Genomic DNA, 12,577 nt, shown 5'->3' with positions numbered 1-12,577 from the left:
GCAGGGCCGATGGGGCCCAAAACGGAAAGCAGTGCGAGTAAAGGGGGAGGGCGGGCAAGAGCGCAGAGTGTCAACGACGAAGACAAGCGCTCACGCGCCATGGGGAAAAGAGAAACAGAAGGGAAGGCGAGCGCCAGCTGACCGTGGCAGCGTGCACACGTCGCGGCAGTCGGCAGCACCAGTTTTATCGCTCGCTTTCACACCGGCATCTGGCTCCCGCCGGTCCTCACGCGCGCCTCTTCTCCGTTTCTCGTGCACGCCAACGCACCTCACACACGCACGTATACACACACACACACAAAGAGCGACGGCGAAATCAGAGAAGAGGAGAGGACTGAAGAAGTCACGTCTGCCATCGCGTTCAGAGTCGCATCAGCAGCGGTGCAAGTAAAACAAGGCGGGAAGAGCAGAGTGAGGTGTATGCGGGGGCGTGGGGGACAGCTTGGGGCACGCACAGATTTCACATTCAACCGGGCACACACCTTCCGGGACACACACACACACACACACACACACACGTACCCTTTCCCCACACGTGGGCGCGCCGTCGAATCGGACGAGGTATGCAGCGCTGCCTCCTTCCATGATGCATAAGCCAAAGCTAAGGGAGGTCTGCGCGTTTGTGCGCGTGTGCCAGGCAAGCAGCCCAGGCGGAGAGGCGTACGTCTCTCTCTCGCTAAATCTCTCCGCGTTGCTGCTGCTGTTGCTGATCGCGCGCTGTCATGGTCGGCCCAATGCTGCTGGAGGGGACGGCGCTGCCGCCGATGGCGGCTCCATGGATCGCTCCGCCTGCACCAGCTCCATCGATCCACACGGTGGGCAACGCCTCGCTATCGATGTGAACATCATCACTTTTCTGCTTGTTCCGCTTCGCCGCTGCACTGCGCGCTTGCGACCCTGGCAGAAAGGGGGCGAGTCCTCCCAACCAGCTTCGACTGCGTCCGCCCCCGGCTGCCGCACCCCCTCCGCGGTGACGACCGCCAGGACTCTGGCTGGCTCTGCGGTGCCGTGCGTTCTCCGATCGCTGCCACGACGCCGCGCCGGCAAGCGCCGTGATGCTTGTCGCCCGCTCAATCACAGCACTAATGGTGGCCAAGAGACCCTCGTTAGCAGCGCTCATCTGGGCAGCAGCGCCGCCACCATCCGCCCCGGATCCACCACGTAGGAGCACGCGATCGGTCCCGTACACACGCTGCCGCCAGCGAGCAACGAAGTACGCCAGGGCAGCAGCGCTCACGGAAAAGTAGAAGACGGTGACTAGCCAGAGAATGGCGGAGTCTATCGTCCTCTCAGCCTCTGGCTGAAGTGAGCTTGAGGGAGCAGAGGCCTTAGTGGAGCTGGGGGCAGACGTGCTCGTGGCGTTGGCGATCATCTCGCCCACCACAGCAGTCACGGTCGCTTCAACGCGGCTATGGGCCATGGCTTCACGCCGACGTTCCATTGCATCACAGAGTCCCGCTGGCGTCAGACAGAGAAGAAACTGAGAAGAGAAGCACGAGGGGGGGGGATGGGGAGCTGAGCGAGGATGCCGTGAAGCAGCAACAGCCGTAAACTCCAACGCAAGCGGCAGCGCTGCTTGTGTACCGATCTGATGCGTGTTGATCGTCCACGCAGGCTAGGCTATTGTCCGCTTGCGCGATGGTGGTGATGGTGACCGATGCCGCCCTCCCGAGTGCTTCTACGAGGCAGGCGAATCGGCTTCAGCACCCGCAAAGGCGCCCTTTGATCGCTCTTCACGCGAGTGCACACACGCCAAGTTGGCCGCTCCGCCGCGTTGGCCTGCAGCTACCGCCTCCACGTGGAGGACAACGACGGATGCAGCGCCGACAACAGCGGCGAAGAGGAATGAGAAGCAGTGCAGCAACCGCAGCAGAGAAAAGTGAGGTTTCGTTGTGAGGCAGATGAACACACACACACACACACATGCATACAGTGCAGTGCAGTGCAGGGCTGTTGGTGTAGCTCTCTGCTCTGCGTAAGGACACGCAACTTCAGTGCGCGTGTGGCACATTGTCGGTCGCAGGGCACGTGCCGTGACAGCAGTGCATCGTCGGAGGGGGGAGGAGGAGGTGGTGGGAGGGTGCGCACCAAAAACGCCACGCATACGTAGTGTACCAGAAGAAAAAAGAAAGGAGAGATGGCCAGAAGCGAATGAATAACAGGCGGAGGTGCCGGGGGAAGAACAACCACATCCGCGCATGGGCAGACAAAGGCCATGTGCTCCAGCGTCATCGCAGCAGATGCAGCTCGTGAGCAAGCAATGAGGGAGTGGGAGGGGAGGCGGGCAGCAATGCCGTGGCCTCTCGCAACCCCACGGCTTCCTTGTGCACCGGAAGGCTCCCTGTTGCTTGTGCTGTCTTTCGAAGAGTGCCAACGGAGTTATAAGGAGATCGACGAACAAACACACGCAGAGAGGAAGAGAGCAAGCAACTGAGGGCGGGATGGAGGGGGTGGCGCTGTACTGCGCACAGGCGGCACCTAAGAAATGGAACCGATGCAGCAGTCGTGGGGATGGGCGATAGGGATACATCCGGAGTGGATGGAGGAGACACTCCCGCGCCCTTCCCCCTCAAGCGCTGGAGAAGAGTTGGGCAGCACGATAGAGAACAATGCCGACCAAGGGGATGCGTGGGCATCTATCTATGCAATGAGAACAGTGGTGACCGTTGGTGGATGGGAGGCTGCAAGGGAGCAGCCGCACTCCGAAAGAGCGTCGTCACAAGTGCTGTGATGCGCGGCGATGAGCGTCAAGGAACACATGCAGACGCACGCGCGAACACGCAAACGACACCCTTACACATTTTCGCAGAGTGCCCGCATTACTTTTCGAGTCTTTTCCTTCCTGATGGCAGTCGCCGCTCGTCGACGGCCTAGTGTGCTGCGGCCGCTGCGGCTGCCTCCTTCGGTCGCGCCTCGTCCTCTTCCCTGGCGGCTGATGGCGGTGCCCGCAGCACATGCGCGTCACCTGACAGTCCGCAGAAGGGCCAGTGGTCCATGCGTAGCCTGCAGCGTGGGCACACCAGCTCCGCGACGGGGACGCGTTGCCCTCGCTTCGGCGCTGGCGTCCCTGCCGCTTTCTCGGCCTTGCCGCGGTGAGGCCTGGCACGCTTGCTGCTGATACTGCTGCTCGCGTTGATTTCAGCGTGCGAGGCGGAGTGGTCCGCGTCCTCCTCCCCCCTCTGCGACGATAACTCGGCAGCGGGTGCCGCCTCGTCTTCATCTTCGTCCGACTTGGCCCTCCCCTTTGGGGGGCCCCTTCGCCGTCCATTCGGCTTCGTCTTCTTCGCAGCGCTGGCGCGGGACTTCCGGGATGCCGCGGCGGCGGCGGTCTTTAACGCCATCCGTTGCCATTCCGGGGTCTCCTGCGGAACCACATCGCGCCGACGCCGCGACACTCGTGACGAGGACTGGTTTGAAGCGGCGGCGTCAGCCTCCAATGCAGGCATTTCCACGATGGTTGCCCTCGCTCTTCGACCATTACTGGCGGCGGCCACCGGTGAGGCGGCAGCGTTGCACAGGTGTCTCTTGACGGCCACACTCACCGAGTTTGTATTCGAGCTACGCGCCGCACGAGGTGGCATGATGCATGAAGAAATGGAGAGTACAGAGAGCAGAGTAGTGCTGCGCACACGCACGTGAGCATGCATGCACGCGTGTGTTCCACCTGAGACGGTGTGCAGGGCCGCAAGTCGAGGCTGCTCACAGATGAGCGCACCCGCGGCGTGCAACAGTCCGAGTGCAAGGCGTACACGGGAAAAAACCAGGAACAGTAGATTCCACGAAGAACCCTCAAGTGACGGAGACGGAGAGGGGAAGGAAGGGAAGGAGAGAGGTGAGGACGAGCAGTGCCGCACACCATGTAGAGAGGAAAGGGTTCGCTTGTGCCATGTGGCGTGGCTGTGCGTGCATGCGTGTGTGTGTGTGTATGTGTGCCTGTTGATGGGTCGCACTCAACTACGCGCCTTTCCGCTTCTTCTTTGGTCGTTTTCCTCGCTTCCTCATGCGTTGGGCCGCATTGCTGCGCATTCAAGTTGTTCGATCCTCTCTCTCTGTGGGCGTGCGTGTGTGCACTCGCCACCTCTCACGCAGCCGGCCGCCCTAGTCATCGCTGTCGTCGTCATCGACGAGCTTCGGCAGCCGCGTTTGCCGCACCCCGCCTTGCGGCTCTGGCGACGGTACGCCGCCGCTGGGGGATGGTGGCACAGCGGCGTCTGCTTTGACCCCGCTCTGCGTCTGCTCCGTCGCTTCCGGCATACCCATGAGTCGTCGCTTCGTCAGGTGGGCTGCTGTCACCGTGTCTACACACCGCTGCACGTCCTTGCTGAACTGTAGCACGTAGCCCCAAATGACGGTCTCGTCTGCGTTGGGGTCCTCGCCGTAGGTGGCCATCATGGCCGACACGTCATCGCGCAGCTGCTGGTATCGCAAGGCGATCTGCCCCACCGTGGCCAAGTAGCGGTCCACGGCTTCTGTGAGCAGCCCCGGCAAGGCATCCAGCAACTCCTCTGCCTTCACGGATGGGAGTCGCTTTTCATACCAGGCTTTCGTGTCCTTGGCCTCCTCCACGACACGCCGCATGCGCTGCAGCGTGAAGTTCAGCTGCGACACCTGTTGCCCCATGTCCTGCAGCGGGCTGCTCGCCACGGCGCGAACACAGCTGACATCCTCCACAAAGCGCAGAACGTCGCGAACGTCATCAGCATCACTGTCGGCGCCGGGTGCGCCCGTGGCGCCTCCTCCTCCTCCTCGTCGCTCGCTCCTACCCCGGCCGCTGTCCATGAGGGACACGACAAGCGCCATCAGCACTGTCGTCTTCCCGTCTGAGCTCTTCACGAAGTTGAGCTGGCTGAGGCTCTCCAGGCGGAACCCTTCGGCGTCGGCGTGTGGGGTGCCACGGTTCAGGTAGTTTCCAAACGCCAGGATTATGCGCATCATGCGGGCAAAGCGGCCGTTGCGACGCGTGATGGCGCACACGGCCGCGTCGACGGAGCTTAGCAGGCTCGAGATGGACTGGACGGTGTCCTCGAGCTCCTCGGCAGCCGTCCAGAGCTGCAGCCGCTCTCGCACATCCTTCACAGTCGTCGCGGCTGTGTAGAGGTACGTCTCCACGTCCGTCCAAACCGCCCGTCCCGCCTGCTTCTCAGCCGTGAGCGCCGTCACGTCCTCGGTGGTGGGCAGCGCCGCCGTCAGCGTCTCCCGCCGCTCTGGCGGCAGAACGGCGCTGTCGCACGTGATGAGGGCTTTACACAGGACTTCTACCGGCACCTGTACGCGCTTGAGGGCGATGCCCATGTTCTGCAACCGTTGGCCCGTGAACACGTTGCTGCACAACCGGCTGCGCCGCTCCTGCTCCGACTTCTTCGCCGCTGCCTCGGCCGCGCTCGGCTGCGCGACGGCCTTCACCTTGAAGAGTTCGAGCATGAAGGAATCGTCGATCACAGCGCGGTGCACGTCGTCGGTGTCCGACGCAGCCCAGATGCCGCTCGGCTTGGGAATCTTCTTCCAGAAGAACGTCTTGAGTCGCGGCCCGGTGTACTGTGGCTTCGGCTTCGCAGCAGCCGCTGCACTGCCCGGGAGGCCGGGCGGCGGAGGCGGGGGTGGCGGTGCATTGCTGTTCAGTGGTCCTGGCGGTGGCGGTGGTGGCGGCACCCCAGCCGAGGGCGCGGTGGGGGGGAGACCAGCGGGGGGCGCCGGCGGCGGCCTCGGAGGGGGGAGTTTGGAGGGTGGCGTCGGTGGGGGCAACCCCCCCGGCGGCGGTGGCGCGCGCGGTGGTGGCGAGTTTCCTGCGGTGATCATGGAGGGGTCCAGATGCGTCAACGGAATGCCTTTCGCCGGTGGTGGCGGTGGGGGCGGAAGCGACGGCGGCGGGTGTGGTGGTGGCGCTGCCGCATATGAGGAAGGTGCCGGCGATGCTTCCTGCATGTCCGCAGCCGGGGTAGATGTAACTGGGTACCCACCGCCGTACATGCGCTCTGGTGTGGGCTGGCGAGGCCGAGCGGCGGTGCCTTGCCGCGGCTCCACCCGGACCAGCGTCGGCTCAGACTCCGCGACGTCGTCCTCATTGTCAAAGAGCCGCTCATCTTCGCTCTCCATGTGCAAGGGGGTGGGGAGGTACAGCATGGTGGCTCCGGTCAGCGGCAGCGACCGCTCTTGGCGGACGCGCGGGTCCATGCTCGCACCGCCGCCACACCTGGTCCCGTCACTGCGGTAGTACACGCCTCCTCGGCACTCCTCAACAGCGGCGTACCGGCTAGAGGATCGGTAGCCACCACCGGCGCCAGCGGATGCGAGGAGGTCGCGGGGGTCGGGCCGGGAGAGCATGATCTGGCGCTGCGGCGACTGCTCTACGCGTTGGGTAATCTGCCTCACGTAGTCCTCGTCCGCGTCGGCTGGAGCGCACTCGCTGAAGTGCAGCTGTGCATAGAAGTCGTCTGGCAATGCGTTCGCAGCCGCGTAGTCCATGTCCCGTACGCGTACGCGATGCGTCGCCTGGTGGATGAAGATAGTGCTGAAGGCGAGGCGCAGCAGCCGCCCCTTCTGCACGAGCTTCTTCTCCTTCGAGGTACCCGTGATAAACCGTGTTGTCGGCAGCGATGCGGCACCTCCTAGGCCAACAAGGGCCTTCTCGTGTGACGCCGCTGACAGAGCCTGAAAGCCGTCCATTGACGACGGCAGGACGCCACCGACGAGGCCGCTGCTACCTACGGAGGGGGAAGACCCCGCCATCACGCCGCCGCTGTCGCTGTGAATTGGCTGTACATCGTACAGGAACACGTTGAGAACAAAGTCACCGAGCACGCTCTCGTTCAGGTCCAGGTACACCTCTAGCGTGGAGGGGTCGCCACGACGCCAGGCTTTCGGGTCGCTGAAGAGCCGCGGTGCCTTGCCGTCTGCGCTGTCCAGCTGCAGGCCAAGCTTGCTCTTCGATAGCGAGCTCAAGTTGTGCAACGAGACGCGTGTCAGAGTGAGCCGCTTCGGGTTGGGCAGCACCGGGATCTCGAAGAGCAGCTGGAAGTAGTTGATGTAGCTCTCCTGTGACGGCGCATGGTAGACGCTGCGGGGGATGCCGAGCTCTCTCTCCACAAAGTCGAGCGTGCCGCTACCTGTGTACGTGGGGAAGCCGGAGAAGATGAGGTAGCACGACCCAATCATCGCCGCGTAATTCGGATGTGCCACTGCTGGCGACTCCTCGAGGAAGGCCAGGACAGCACAGTGCGTGTGCGTGTGCCGGCTCGACGACACTGCACCACCGATCGGCGACGGCGCGGACGGCGCCACGGGTGACCTGCCGCCTGTGTCGCCAGCGTACACCCACTTGCGAATTGTGAAGCACACCTCCATGAGCAGGCCGTAGTTTTCCACGGACTGCTTCGAGAAGTCCAGCACCTGCCCGCAACGGCACCCCTCCACCAGCTCCATCATGAGCGGCGAGAAGTTGAAGACAATGTAGCGATTCGTCTCCGCATTATCGAGGTAGCTGCAGGTGGACTCGATGGAGCGCGTCGTCGAGCGACCTACGCGCAGGTTCCGATCTGTCAGCGTCGTGCTACCGGCAGGGATGTTCCACACGTAGACGCGTGTGTCCAGCAGCTGCTTCAGATCCCCGCCGCCGCCGGAGAAGTAGTGCTGAATACCGCGAAAGATGTTCATTGAGGCCCCCTCCCCCGCCTCGACTCCTCATCCAGCGACTCTGCAAGACACACAAACACACACACGCACACAGGCTCACAAGCAGAGTAAGCGGGCCAACGAGGCGACAACCCAAAACGCAGCTTCAGCTACGCGCGCACGCAGCCGCTGCCATGCACAGGCCGGCTAAAGGAAAGCTCGCCCTCCCTCTCCCCCAAAGAAGGTGCTCGTGTGAAGCCTAAAAGCTAAAGGGTGTGGCGACGTATGATGTGATGGGAATGTGTGTCTGTGTGCGTGTCTGTGAGGGTGAGGGCTTGAAGGGGGAGGGGGGGGGTGGCTGGACGACAGCGGCGACGAAACGCGATGCGTACAGGAAAGAGAGCGAAGCGCACTCAACGAGAAGAGCAGCGGAAACGGAAAAGAATGCAAAGAGCGCCACGCATGCACCCAACCGACAGATGCACGGGAGGAGCGGAGAGACGAGGAGGGACGTTGCTGAGGAGGGAAGCGCCGGAGGAGGGGTGTGGGCGTTGGCGCGTGTCTGGTCGAGCGAGCAGTGGTGAGTGAAGGCTAACAGATAGAGGGGGTGAGATGCGTGTATGTGTGTTTGCACCAGCAACAGCAGCGAAACCTGTAAGGAGCAGGAGACAGTAGGAGAGGAGGGGAGGGGAGGGGGTAGGTTGGCGGTGATGTGCAGCGATAGCACCTGAGGCAACACACACACACACACTTTAGGAATTTTTTCGTTGTTTTCCACCGCTTCCGCGCACCTGCACGCCGCCCGTTGTGCCCTGCAACCCTCGCAGACGATGAGGAGACGACTGCTGGGCTTTTGTCTCCCAGCCTTCTTCCACTGCAGATATCTCTTCCTCACGGGACACCATATCGCGTGTGCGTGAGTTTCGGTTCATATGCGTCTCTGTGTGTGTTGTGTGTGCAGAGGCAGGGATCGAGATGGGTAGTCGGTGGAGCGAGAGTGAAAGAAAGACGGGGCGGAGCGTCATGCCGACTGCGCGCGAAGTTTCTCTGTCTTTCTCTTAGTCCCTTTCCTCGTCATGAAGGATGCGGGGCCGCTGCAGATGTGTAGGTGCCTGTGCAAGCAACGGCATGCGGGTGTACGCGCAACTGCGGACGCTTCTGCGGACTCAGTGACTCCCTTCTCCTTTTTTTTGTGTGAGGGGTTGACTTGTCAGATGCGTGCATGCGTGTGGACGCAACACTGTCTCCACCACCGTCTCCACGCCAGCGTGCCCTGGCGTCGAGAAGAAGGGGTGTGGCCGGCGAGAGACGTCCCTTTCCTCCTCCCAGGCACAGAAACACAGAGATGCGTACTCAGCTGCACAGGAGCTGTATGCCGCTACGGCTGTCTCGCGTGACACACGCACACACAGCCCGAGAAACAACCAGATTGCGTGAAACATAAGAGGTACTGTTAGATGTTTGGCCGGCGCTTGGAGGACAGCATCCCGAACGCGGGCTTCTTCGTCGGAGCCTTGGTTTCCGCACAGACTTTCGTGCTGCTCCCGCTGGCACTGGGCGCTGTCGGCGACGAAGACATCGATGCACGGGATGCTCGGGAGGCTGTGAAGGGCGTCGGAGTCGTTGTCACCGCCACCGCAAACGACGAGGGCGCCGTCGTTGTCGATGACGACGTCACCCCATGACGCATTTCGTAGATGCCCCGTGAGCTCTCCACCAGCCACTCTGGCTCCACCGCCGTCACCATCACCAAGTACTCCTTGTGTGTGAGCAGCAGATCATTGTAGATGATGTAGGGCGGCATCTCGCTCCGCGCGTGAACTGCGGAGGCCGGGTGCACCTCGCACGCCACGCCAGCGTTCAGCAGCGGCCGATATTCCGTCCACCGCCGATCTGATCGTCGCGCTGCCTGCAGGGCAAAGGCTTTGGCGAGGCAGTGGCGAACCTTGTCCGTTTCCGCGTGGCCGCAGGATTGGATGGGCAGATGCACCTTGCGCAGCTTCTCAATCAGCTGCGCAAACACGTCGTTGGCCCTGGCGAGAGTGGGGGAGTGCAGGAAGTGGTCCTGCGCCCACTGCCGCGACCGACCATGGTCCAGGTACTGCGTAAAGACGTGCAGCAGCGTCAGGTGGTCCGAGTCGTTTGAGTAAAAGCGGCTATGGTGCTGCTGCGCCACCTTCTCGCGGCCCTTGGGGAGCTCAAAGAGGTTCTTTGGGTCGGCAGAAATCATGGCGACGATGCGGGCCATCTCCAGCGCGCACCCCATCTTCGCGCTTTCCAACAGGAGCTTCGCCAGCACAGGGGACATCGGGAACTCCAGCGCCTGCTGCCCTTGCTCTGTGATGGCGCCGGCGTCGTCAAGGAAGCCGAGCACCCACAAGTGAAACATGCTGCTCCGCACGTTAGCTGCCGGCGGAGCGTCCATGAAGTCGAAGTCGCAAAGACGGTGAACGCCGATGCTTTTTAGCAGCAGCACCACGCTGTCCACGCTGCTGCGCTGAATCTCTGGAACGCTGTTCGGTAGCATTTCCTCGGCGTACTGCTCCTCTGTATAGAGGCGGTAGCACGTCCCTTCGGTGGTGCGGCCGGCGCGGCCTTTGCGCTGGTTCGCCTGCGCCTGAGAGGTGGGGTACCGCTGCAGCGTGTTCATGCCAATCGACGGCCGATACACGTTCGTCTTCATGAAGCCACAGTCCACGACGTAGCGCACGCCATCGATCGTCAGCGACGTCTCGGCGACGTTGGTGGCGACCACAACCTTGCGCAGGCCCGCTGGCGTGGCATCAAGCACCCCGATCTCCGTGGACCACGCCGAGGCCGCCTCTGAGAGACACGACATGATGAGGAGTGTGCTGAGATGCTGTGGGCTGAGCTCCGCTAGCCGACGACGAATCAGCTCGCACGTTCCATAGACGTCCTCCCGCCCTGTCATGAAGACAAGGATATCGTGCTTGGCCTCCAGCGGCATCTGCAGGTGCAACTGGCACACACGAAACACGGCCTCGGCGACGTAGTCGGCCACCGGCGTCGGACTGTAGTGGATCTTCACCGGAAAGGTCTGCCCCGGAATCTCGTAGCACGGCGCGTTGCCGAAGAAGGCAGAGAACTTGCGGACGTCCATCGTGGCAGAGGTGACGATAAGCTTCAGGTCTCCACGGCGCCGTAGGGCGAGCTTCAGCACGCCCATCAGCACGTCCGTGTCCACTGACCTTTCATGGGCCTCGTCCAGCATCACGACGCTGTACTTGTCCAGTGACGGGTCGTTGACGGTCTCGCGGAGCAGCACGCCGTCCGTCATAAATTTCACGCGCGTGTCGGCCGTGGTCGTGTCGTCGAGGTGGATCGAATAGCCGACCGTGGTGCCGAGCGCGCAGCCCATTTCGTCGCTGACACGGCGAGCCACCCCGATGGCGGCTAACCGCCGCGGCTGCGTGCACCCGATTATCTTGCCGTGCCGCGCGTAGCCGCGCTGATACAGGTACTGGACGAGCTGGGTCGTTTTGCCGCTGCCGGTTTCGCCCACAACCACGGTGACGGCACTCTCGCCAATGTAGCGTAGGAGCTCATCTTTGCAGTGGTGGATGGGCAGCGACTCGCGCTGGCGGCGCATGGCATCTCGGCGCTCCACCTCATCCGCGTCATCAGCGAGTGTCTCCATCTGCGCCTTGCGCCCCTCGATGCGGGCGAGTTGCTCGTCCTTGCGCTGCCGGCGGCTCTCCTGGCTGCTGCCCCACTGCGAGTTTGCCCCTCCAGCCGCAGGGGGTGGGGCAGTGCTGGAGGCATCCGACGCGCCACGAAGCCGTGCCATATCAGCGAGCCGCTCCTGCTCCAAGCGCAGCTGACGCATGAGGTACTTGGCCTCTTCCTCCTCGCCATTATCGTTGCGGCGGTCGTCGGTGAAGGAGGAGACGCTGCCGCTGTGCGCGTGGCCGGGGGCAGAACCACTCCCCACCCCCGCCACTCCCTTTTCTTCGCCATTCACCATACGCCCGTACGTATCTTTTTGCAAGAGCTGTGTAAGACTCGACTTGGACGTGTCCATGACGTCGCGGTTCGTGCGTTCGCGATCCATCAGCCGCTTGAGTTCCGCGAGGGTCTGGCTACCCTTCGAGGCGCTCACGGCGAGGCTGCACGAGTGGCTGACAACCGGTACGATGATGTCGACGTCAGACGTCCGCAAAGCCTCGTGCAGGAAGCGGGAGGCGACGAATCCGCCGCGTCTGTCGAGGTCTCCGCCGTCGTCATCGTCATCCTTATTTGCTGCTGCTGCCGACCTGCGCGACAGCACGCTCGTTTCGAAATCGTTCCCAGACGTGAAGAAGGACGGAGGCGCCACAGTTAGGCTGACGACGACCTTGCGGGCCTTGTCCGCTTGAGCGTCGCTGGCGCTCTCTTGTGCCGCCGCAGCGGCGGCGGTGCTGCCCGCGGTGTGAGAGCGCGATGGGTGCTCCTTGTCATCTTCTCCATCGTGGCGAAGGTAGTACTCACTGCCGTACGCCCACTGCGCGGACTCATCGGTGCCTGTCATGACCGCCTCGGTCGTGTCGCGGTCGTGCTCGAGAACTTCGCCCATTTCGAGCTGCGAGATGAAGCGCTGCGCCTGTTCCTGAAGGGACGCGGCCACGTCGTTCGCGGACACAAAGGGTGGCGTGTGACCCGGTGAATTCGCTTCACGGGGCCGCTTGATGCCATGATCAGCTGGCACTGCGTCCATTGCGTGGCGCTTGAGTGTGTGCTGGTGCACGTTGTAGCAGTCGCGCTCTGTTTGTGTCTTCGCCGTCTATGATGTGTCTCTGTGCCTGTCTGTGTGTGTGAATGAATGCTTATTCTACGCCTGGCAGGCTGGTGTGTGTCAGTTTTCCGTGCTTTTCCATACCCGCTCAAGACGGCTGCGCGCTTCGGGGGGAGGGAGGGGGTGGGGACAGAGAGATGCGGAAGGGCACAGAGGCCGGGTAGGGAGGATGGGATG

At 62.7% G+C, this 12,577-nt stretch overlaps 2 protein-coding genes across 2 annotated transcripts; both read right to left on the bottom strand.

Moving 5' to 3' along the window:
- Positions 1-4,098: 4,098 nt before the first annotated feature.
- On the bottom strand, positions 4,099-7,650 carry LINJ_24_1130 (putative formin; the record flags this gene model as incomplete). The annotated part of the gene is made up of 1 exon (XM_001465902.1): positions 4,099-7,650. The coding sequence occupies one exon, from the start codon at positions 7,648-7,650 to the stop codon at positions 4,099-4,101; it is 3,552 nt and encodes a 1,183-aa protein (XP_001465939.1).
- A 1,411-nt stretch (positions 7,651-9,061) lies between these two features.
- Positions 9,062-12,322, bottom strand: LINJ_24_1120 (putative pre-mRNA splicing factor; the record flags this gene model as incomplete). Its single annotated transcript, XM_001465901.1, has 1 exon — positions 9,062-12,322. One exon carries the CDS (start codon positions 12,320-12,322, stop codon positions 9,062-9,064), a length of 3,261 nt encoding a protein of 1,086 aa, XP_001465938.1.
- Positions 12,323-12,577: the final 255 nt, after the last annotated feature.

This window comes from Leishmania infantum, chromosome 24, assembly GCF_000002875.2.
Source record: "Leishmania infantum JPCM5 genome chromosome 24".
NCBI classification, from domain to species: domain Eukaryota; phylum Euglenozoa; class Kinetoplastea; order Trypanosomatida; family Trypanosomatidae; genus Leishmania; species Leishmania infantum.
The sequence above is the reverse complement of the archived record's forward strand: the minus strand, read 5'-3'. Positions and strand labels throughout refer to the sequence as shown.